Source organism: Bidens hawaiensis, unplaced genomic scaffold (genome assembly GCF_021521415.1).
Source record: "Bidens hawaiensis isolate Kalapana, Puna unplaced genomic scaffold, B.hawaiensis_p1.1 tig00004525_1, whole genome shotgun sequence".
NCBI lineage: Eukaryota > Viridiplantae > Streptophyta > Magnoliopsida > Asterales > Asteraceae > Bidens > Bidens hawaiensis.
Genome location: NW_027491273.1, coordinates 1,600,995 through 1,611,165, shown reverse-complemented (window position 1 = coordinate 1,611,165; position 10,171 = coordinate 1,600,995). Strand labels below are relative to the sequence as shown.

The 10,171-nt window shown below is 30.7% G+C and overlaps 1 protein-coding gene across 1 annotated transcript; it reads left to right on the top strand.

Annotated features, from left to right (window-relative positions):
* The first annotated feature begins 6,467 nt into the window (after window positions 1–6,467).
* LOC143626903 (uncharacterized) lies at window positions 6,468–10,171 on the top strand. Its single transcript, XM_077096838.1, has 11 exons — window positions 6,468–6,500; window positions 7,326–7,509; window positions 7,613–7,740; window positions 7,833–7,941; window positions 8,022–8,061; window positions 8,141–8,230; window positions 8,337–8,436; window positions 8,639–8,778; window positions 8,852–8,954; window positions 9,241–9,887; window positions 10,003–10,171. Exons 2-11 carry the CDS (start codon window positions 7,371–7,373, stop codon window positions 10,151–10,153), a joined length of 1,647 nt encoding a protein of 548 aa, XP_076952953.1. The 5' UTR covers window positions 6,468–6,500; window positions 7,326–7,370; the 3' UTR covers window positions 10,154–10,171.

Below are 10,171 nucleotides of genomic sequence, written 5' to 3'. Positions count from 1 at the left end.
TTTTTTGACATTTTCGTTATGTTTAAAGGTTTTGCCAATCAAGTATCCTTGGTGATTGATGGGCATTGATTGACTATTTAATAAATTAGGTGGTTGATAGTGAAATGAAATATAATGCATATAATTATTGACTCAAGGGGCATAGACAAATTGAAAAAAAAACGACAAAAACGTAGTATAAATCATAGTATTGGAAAAATTGTTATGCACGAATCTAATCTAATTTAGGATGGAGATTGATGCGGTAACATAACCATATGTAATTGATATGAAGTTATATGGAAGACAAAAGAAGGAATCTACCTGTATTATTAAAGCAACACAATGAATCCATATGTTATTCAATTAAAACCTCTACATAGGCTGCCAAGTGTACAAGTTTCTATCTTTACAATTTCTGTTTCATGAATGATGAAAGGAAAAATTTATTGTTGATGGGAATCAAACTCACTACCTTGCTTTTAAAATGCTTGTGGCTTAACAACTCAACTATGATGAATTGGTGTTAGCCTTTTCTTTTTCTTAATTGCTATATATTAATAACATTCCATTTTGTTTTATTTTTTTAACCACCCGTGTATTACACGGGCTATATCCTAGTAATTTAATCTATATATACTATTAAGGAAATTCATTTTGGCTCATTCTTATTGGTTGATTTTACTATATTCCAAAAATAATAAGCTCTCATAGAATTTGTTACTAATAAAATAATTCAAAGTTAAAATCATAATAATCATTTTGGGTATGTTTGGCAAGGAGCTTTTAGGGGCTTCAAGATTCAAGCTTTTAATAAAAAGCTCATACTCAATTAAAAACCTTGTTTGGTTGAAGGAGCTTGAAGCTTTTAGTTCATGAGAAAAAGCTCCTTTTTTAAACGCTACTACTACTAGCGTTTGTGAACAAGCTACAAGCTTTTACATTTGAATTTACAAGTTTGGTACTTGAACTTTCATCAACTTTTGTAAATTTATATAATAGTTATATATTTTGCACGAAGTACACGTCTGCATTTGGGTTATGCGTGCACTAATATCAAGTGAATCACGTACCGACACTGATTATGCGGTTGATGTCAGGTTGCACGCGCGCTCCGATGCACCATGCTGGCACCCAATTAGTTTTATTAAAAGCTTCAGCTACTCTACAAAATACCTAAATATATCTAAAAAGCTTCAGCTACTCTGCCAAACACCTAAATATATCTAAAAAGCTACAGCTAACAGCCACCAGCCACCAGCTACCAGCTTCCAGCTAACAGCCACGAGCTAGTTTTGCCAAACATACCTTTAATCTATATAATAAATACTATTAAAGACATTCTTTTTGGCTCATTCCTATTTGTTGATTTTACTATATTCCAAAAATAATAAGTTCTCATAAAATTTGTTACTAATAAAATAATTCAAAATTAAAATTATAATAATCATTTAATTGGATGCGTTTTCTCCTAGACAATCAATTATGGACTCATATATGTTTCATAACCCTATTTTTCATTTTTTTCCCTTAATTTAACATGCTTCGTGTTTACAATGCTATCAAGTTCTTGGTGTTTTTGAAGAGTTTAGAATCAACAAATTGGAATCACTGGTTGGACTAATATAAGTAGAAGTTATTGTTTCTTATCTGGAGGTAATCATAATCTTTCCTCTCTATATACTTTTGCATTAATTTTGCCTAAAGTTTACTTTTTCTGTTAATAACATTTTTGTTTGGTATTTGCACATATTAAATCAACTGCATTTGCAAATGAATTTTAAATTAAGATTGAACTACTTTTCTTATTATTTGTTAATTTTGATTCGCAATTGAAGCTTTAGATGTAGAAGATGATAATTTGTTATTCTCCACTGGTGAGTCACTTATGCTCCCATAAATTGTTCTATTCTTGCTCCTTTTGTTAGTAAATTATCATACATTAAACACGCGCACCTATGTTGAAAAATCAAATTTAAAATTTGGAGATTAGAAAGAAAAGAATATACAGTAAATGGCAAATTAAGAATTTCCATGGACGGAAATTCCCAAGATAACGAGTTTTGAGTCAAAACCAGTTGTTTTAAATTGTAGTATAAACTTAAAAAGCATATTTATTAATGATGCATTCTTATTTTTTATGTTATTTTAAACAAGCGGGTCGGGTTGGATGGAGTAACAGGCCAAATTAGATTCGGGTCAAAATGGGTAATAATGTCGAAACGAGTTATTTAAAAAACTATTAAGTCAGAATAAGTCAAAATAGCTAACTTTATTTAACGAGTAGGATATGATGAGTCGGTTTTGGTGTGTATCAATTACATAATATAGACCAAGGGTATAGAAGTCGTAACACATGCTGTTTACATTCGGGCTTTCTTATCAGGTGAGGCTCATATTAGAAATTACAAAGTTGAAACGCCATGTGGCAAAGATAGTTAGTAATGGGCTTGGCTATGTTGTTGTATCCAATGATTTGGATTAGGTGATCGTTTCACAAAAGTATTGAGAATTTAATTACAAGAAAAGACATATTACAATTGAACTATTGATACTTTCTTTTAAGTTGATCCTTTTAGAGAGCTATTTGTATTTGGGGATTTTTTGAATCGGTACGTCATTATAATAATACTATAGTTTCATCTTTCTTTTTTGATTGGTTAAATGCGACAGGATTTTGTGAATATACATAAATCTTCAGCGATAATATTTGGCAACATGACTGCAAGTTGGTCATCCTTTGTCGTAGAGGTGATAATTTTGTATGTGTTACTACTTATAATGTGTTGATTAACTTTTCTATGTAGTATGTAATTTTAAGTAGCATTGTAATATAAAATGTAGTTGTATTAATAATATATGATAAGTTTATTGTGTATTATATTTTGTTTACATTTTCTTAAATTGGTCAAAATCTAATGCGCCTATTTCTTTTAGTAAAAACGTTTGGGCCACTATAACCATCATCTTTTTCAAATTACACTAACATTAATATTAAATATATAAAATAGCCATATTTATTTGGCATAATATATTTATGATGGTTTAATAGAAATTAGTTTAAAAAATTTATAATTCCATAAAATGAATTTTTAACACATATTGTTGTGACACACTAAATTAAATAAAATATACAGGATTAGTTTTTACAGCAAATTAATTATTCGAGGTAAAACGATTTAATTTATGAATATTGTTGTATCACGCAAAATTAAATAAATATATATGATTATTTTTCATAACAAATTAATTATTCAAAGTAAAACGATCTATTTTACGAAAATTTAAAATTTTTTAAGTGAATGAAACAAAATAAGAAGCCCTTTTGTATAGTTTTTTTTTTTTCGATGGTGTTATGTTAACTAAAATGAATTATTAATTTTGTGATTATTAAAATGCATTTTTATATGCGAGTTAAGGACAAACATATCATTTATTTAAAATAATTTGACACAAATACAAAATTTACAAATTATTCAAATATATAAGCATATACATATATATATATATATATATATACAATTGACACCTTCAGATAAAAAAAAACTCCTGTTTAAATTTTAGAGAAGACAGTTTCATGTTGTAGTTTGGTTTTGCAATGATCATTAACAAAAGTTTAGGCTAGTCTATAGCAAGAGTTGGCATACTTAAAAGACACGTTTACACATGGTCAACTTTATGCAGATTTATCAAGAGTGAAGAGTAGAGACGAACAAAAAATAAATACTTATTTTAGATAAGCAAGAGAAAGTTGCAAACAAAGCAAAAAATATTATTTATAAGTAAAAATTTGTAGCTTTTGAAGTTTAAATTTTAAGGTTTAAAATTTTATTTATAAATATTCTACTATGTAATGTCATTTTTTGTAAGTCCATGTCTTTCGATATTATGTTTTCGTTTGAATACGACTTACAATTATAAATTATATTGCTGTCTTAAGATACATATTAAAAAAATATTGTCATTTGAAATTATATATACGCTCACTTGGAAGGTTTTTTATATCTCTGCCCGTGTAATACAAGGATCAATAACCTATAAACAAATAAATAAATCAATACTTAATGCATTATCTTTCAACATATGAACAACAATATATTTCATTAACTTTTGTAATCTCAAATATCTTTTTTGTTTTATCAAATATTTTGCCATATGAATAAAAAAAGAGATTTTTAAATTAGTTGATACTATGGACGTCCGAGTTTTATCACTAGTGTGTTTTTGGACGGGTAGGATTTCTCTGAAACTAGAGATAACTTGGAGGCGCTTAAGGGCTTCGTACAGCTGGGTTGAGCCAGCTGACATTGACCTTTTGCCATTGGCTCACCCCATACGGAGTACCTATGTAATTCTGTTTGTCGGCCGTAAAAAAATGCAGTAGTTAAAGGATTGTTCCCCTTATGTCAATCACACCACATCATCCATTTCCGTGGTCCACGTTTTGATCCAAGCTCATTAAGAAGGTGTGTCAGTATCCGAACATTTAAAAGAGTGTTGTATTAGTTCGCTCAACATCTTTTGACACAAATTAATAATTATGCGTCTAACACATTCAATAACGCATCTTATAGATTCTTAACACATTACAATAGGTTATTCCAATTTGTAAAGTTATTGTAGATACTTTAGTTGGTTTTAATGTACAAGTTTAAAAGATTCGTCTAACACCTTTAATTTGACTTAAAACTTCCATTTCCGTGGTCCACATTTTGATCCAAGCTCGTTATGAAGGCGCGTCAATATTTGCAAATTTAAAAGAGTGTTGTATTAGTTCGCTCAACATCTTTTGACATAGATTAATAATTGTGCGTCTAACACATTCAATAACGCATCTTAGATTCTCAACACATTACAATAGGTTATTCCAATTTGTAAAGTTATTGTAGATACTTTAATTGGTTTTAATGCACAAGTTTAAAAGATTCGGCTAACACCTTTAATTTGTCTTAAAACTTATTACAACGTCTCGCCCAAATTTAAAGGTTTCTTTCGATGTTGTAATCGAATTTGATACACATTTAAACGCTTTTTAAAATGGTAAACGTAAGAGACACATTTGGCCATCAATCCTATTACAAGAAAAATCTGGCGCGCATATATATGCATTTAATACGTAATAAGTTTTAAGTACTGAGTTACAAAAACCAATAAACACTTGTACGTACGTAGTGTTGATCAAATATAACGAGCATGAACAAGAAATTGAGTTATTCGATTACATATGTACTTTTTTTGAAAGATGATTACATATGTACATATGTATTATATTTGAAACTATAATAATATGAAAAAATATTTATTTGGTTGAATGTATTCTCTAATAAAATAACTTAAACTTTATTAAAAAAAAAGTAATTCTCTTAAAACAATAACCTTTTCGACTAGAGGTGTGAACAAGTCGAGCTGCTTGCGAACTACTCGATATTGACTCGTAAAACAACTTGATGAGCCGAGCTTAAACGATCCCGAACCTAAAAGTAAGCTCGTTTAACGAGCCCGAGCTGGCTCGCGTGTCTAATCGAGCTTATCATTTATATAATTTTTTCTGAATGACGTGAAAATTAATTAGTAGTAAATGAGCCGAGCTCGAGCTTGAAAAACTACTCACAAGTCGAGCTCAAGCTTTAAAAATAAAGATCGAAACAAACTCAAACTCAGTGCAAGTCCTTTACACCCCTATTTTCAACCATTTAAAAAAAAAACACACGAAATAGCACTCATAACTTCATAAAAGTTTTCTACTCAAATTCAAAATCATATATTATTTAGAGGTCCACAAACCGGCCTAAAACTCAAAATCAATTTGGGTTAAAATCAGTTCAGTTTGGTCAATAAAAGTCAAAACCAGGTTACGATCGGTTTCGGTTCAGGTTGAAACCGATTTTTTGATCAGGTTACGATCGGTTTTAGTTCGGGTTTTGATCGGTTTCGGTTTGGGTTTTGACATGATGGAACCGGTTAACCGAACCAAAACCGGGCAAAAACTGACCAAAACCCGAACCAAAACCAATCGTAACTTGATCAAGAAACCGGTTTCAACCAGAACCGAAACCAATCATAAACCGGTTTTAACTTATGTTGATCAAACCGAATCAGTTTCAACTCAAACTGATTTTGAGTTATAAACCCCTTTGTGCGCACCTCTACTCTAATATTATTCATATCCTATAAATAGTAAGAAATAATCCCTCCAATAATAACTATAACTCCAGTTTTGATCTTTAAATAATTCTTTAATCTTTACAAATCACACAACTGTACACAATCACAGCCACATAATTATAGTTTACCACTGGGGTCCTCCACCTTTGATCCATCTTTGATCATATCTCCATGTCAACTATATATTTTATTTTGCTTGATCTTGTCACCTCTTCATGGTCCCAAAATCACATACCCTTTTCTTTTGTTTTGTAATTTAGTCTCCTCACAAAACCCCTCTGCTCACTCCATGTAAGTTCAACTTTCTTGATCACCGATTTTTTTTTTTTTTTTTTTTTTTTTTAAGAAAGACAAAGGTAAGTTTGATCATAAAGTTCCAATCTTGAAACACTGTTCTGCTTTTATGTTATGGAATGTAATTGTTTTTTCTAGATGTTGTATTTAGGGTAGACAATAAGATTGTCCAAGATAGGGTTTTTTTCTCTTAATAAGTGGATTGAATTAATCAATTATTGATTTTTTTTCCATTTTGAGGATTACCCTTTTGAAATATGGAATTTTTTTCACATGGGTGTTATTAAAGACATCAAATTTGTAAAAAAATTGTAATTCTTGTTTACTGTTTTTGTCCATTTTCTTGACTTATTTGCCATTTTGAGGATAACCCTGTTGAAATTTGATATTTTTTTCACATGGGTGTTATTAAAGACATCAAATTTGTAAAAGAAAATTTTAATTCTTGTTTACTGTTTGTCCATTTTCTTGACTTATTTGCAAGTTTGAGGATTACCCTGTTGAAATTTGATATTTTTTTCACATGGGTGTTATTAAAGACATCAAATTTGTAAAAAAATTGTAATTCTTGTTTACTGTTTGTTCATTTTCTTGACTTATTTGCCATTTTGAGGATCACCCTGTTGAAATTTGATATTTTTTTTTCACATGGGTGTTATTAAAGACATCACATTTTTGTAAAAAAATTGTTCTTCTTGTTTACTGTTTATCCATTTTCTTGACTTATTTGCAAGTTTGAGGATTACCCTGTTGAAATTTGATATTCTTTTGCACATGGGTGTTATTAAAAGCATCAAATTTGTGCAAAATTTGTGTTTCTTGGTTACTGTATTTTACTGTATTAATTTCTTGACTATGATTATGTTTTTTAATGTGAATTATTGCAGAAGACCAGATATATTGGAAGATCAGAGTTATATTTGACTAAACAAATGGATGAAAAACAAAACATATCTCAGTACAGAGAGAAGCTGGACAAAACACTCATGTCTCATGATCTTTCTAATATGGAATCATTAAGAACCCTGGTTGAAAGTCAAATGTCAAAGTCAACACAAAATGCAGATCAAGGTTTTTCTATACATGATTTAGCATTTGCTAATAACACGTCTTGTGAATTATTGATTTCAGTTGTAAAGATGTATGTTGGTTACAAATATTTTGTATTATGCAGAAATCAATGATAATTTAGTTCAAAGAAGAACCAAGGAAGTTGTGAATATTGTCGGCATGCTTAGAAGTGCTTCTGGGAATACCGTTGAAGGGTCAAAAGCTAATGAGACGCCACATGGTGGTTGGAAAGTATGCTATATTATTATCAGTATTAATGTCATAGAGTTCAATTTTGTAGTAATCTCTTTATGATAATTAAGTTTGCTAATTTTGTATAACAGATAAAACATGACAATGAAGATTGTCGGGTGATGTATAGGGAGGGGCCTGCCGGTACCTTCCTTCATACATTACTCGTGGAAGGATATGTAGATGGGCCTCTAGATGTTTGTAAGTTTTGTTAAAGGCATTTCATATTTTCATGCATTTGTCCCTGTAAATATTTCTTTAAATCGTATGTTTGAAAACAGGCATGTGCATAACTTGGGAGGCGGGACTTTACCCAAAATGGTAAGTGAGTTCTTGAGTTATAGTTCTTTTAAACAATTGTATTTGTGTTTTTGTTACTATAATTTTTGTTTGTTACTAGGTTGCCTCAGTTTAATATCCCGACATTTAAGATTACGTTTTCAGAATGTGTGAAAAAGATCCGAATGGGTGAACAAATATCCTTAGTAAGGTTTGTATATTTACTCTAACCATTAACGATTAAAACCTTGCGTTCGATTATTATTTATGGATATTGAGTTATTGACATCTAAAAGTTCTGCATATGTGGAAGAAAGGATGAAGTTTTCATGGCCACTATCAACAAGAGAGGCATTAGTTCATTTTGTTAGCCTTGACTACTTCCAAGAGGATCTCATTATAGTACTTATGAACACGGTATTTTAAATTTTCTACTAATTATGTTTAAAGTATATTACTTTTTTTACTAATTATTTATTGTGCAATTTTATTGTTTTCAATAAATTTTGCAAGATTTAGTAAAGAGTAATATGGTATATGATTTTTACATGAGATTTTAATATCTTACTGGACACTTAGTTTGATCGGTTATTTGTGAAATGACTAAAATACCCTTTAGATTCCCGAGACGGAGAACATTGACAAAAGCACTCACGGGTTCACAAGAGATGGTATTCCCAGTGTCGAAAATGTGACGAGAATAGATGTCGTTGGAGGCGTTGCTATGCAGAAAGTGAGTGCCAAACGAAGCTACTTCCGGTAAAAGATTAGTTTTATTTTTTTATTTGATTAATAAATTTTAGACAAGTTTTGAAAATTTCAATGTTTGCAGGACGATTGCAAACATGGATATAAAACTTGATTTTGTTCCACCAACGATAATCAACTTTGTTTCGAGGCAAATTATAGGTAGCGGCTTCAAGCTTTATAAAAAGGTGTAGTTTCAAATCACTTCAAAACATAAACCACACACACACATCATATGGTTGACTTTCTAGGTCAAATGGGTTATTTCGAATCTCAAACTTGATACTATCTTTTAAACTTTTCTATTACTGATTGGGTAACTAAAATGAAGTATATAATAAGTACGACAATCTGATAAACGTTAGTGTTATCTGTTTGACAAAAATTGCATCGATTTTGTATTTATAAATAACCTGGTTTGACCTTAAAAGTCAAACTGCTTTTCTTCCATGCTAATTGTAGCTTTTATGTCAGAAAGTGGCATCTGTGGCCAAAGGTGATGCAGATTTCAGTTCGGTTTTAAAGGAGCCGTTTTATGGTCATATTCGTGAAGCACTTTACACCGAAAATAAACTTTCAAACAGGCTCTTGGAAGAAAAAGAAATCGATATTGTTGACGGGGTTTTGGAACAAAAAGAAATCAAGATTGTTGATGGGGTTTTGGAACAAAAAGAAATCAAGAATGATGATGTGGTTTTGGAACAAGAAACGGTCAAAGTTGGTCAACCTGACGAGCATTGTACTACAAAGAAAGAAGAGTATGATCCGAGGCCCGTTAGTGAAATAGAGGAAGTTGAAGAGACGGGGAGATCACACGAAAATAATGATGACGATGAAAATAGTAATAATAATAATATTAGGAACGGATTATTTGTTGATGGTAAAAAGGAAATAATTATAAGTTCTGAAGTGAATCAAGCTTTGGGAACCCTTGAAACGGTCATTTCTGTCTTTCGAGAAATTGGATTCAGTCCTCGATCATTATCTGTCTCGCGATTTGTTAACAACGTGTTTACTGATCTCGAAGAGAATAAATCAAACGATCATAAACATGTAGTGAACGAGTTAACAAGGACGGGCTCCCAAGAATCAAGAAACAGTCTTTTAGGTCATAGCTCCAGGTAAAAATACTAACTTTCCAATAAAGTATAGATTTTTTTCGTTTTCAGATCGTGGGTATGATTTGAAACACGTTTAGACGCGTCATGCAATGCATTTATGTGTTTTCTTTTTCAGGCACAAGGTTCATAAAGTGGTTTTAGCAGAAAATAATGATACTAATGGTGAGCTGATCAAGAACATAGATGAAAGCAGTTTGACCAAGAAAAAGATCAAGAAACAAAGATTTTGTTGTCTCAGCTTTGCCTCTGGACAGTTAAACTCATGAAAGATTGCTTCTTTTTAT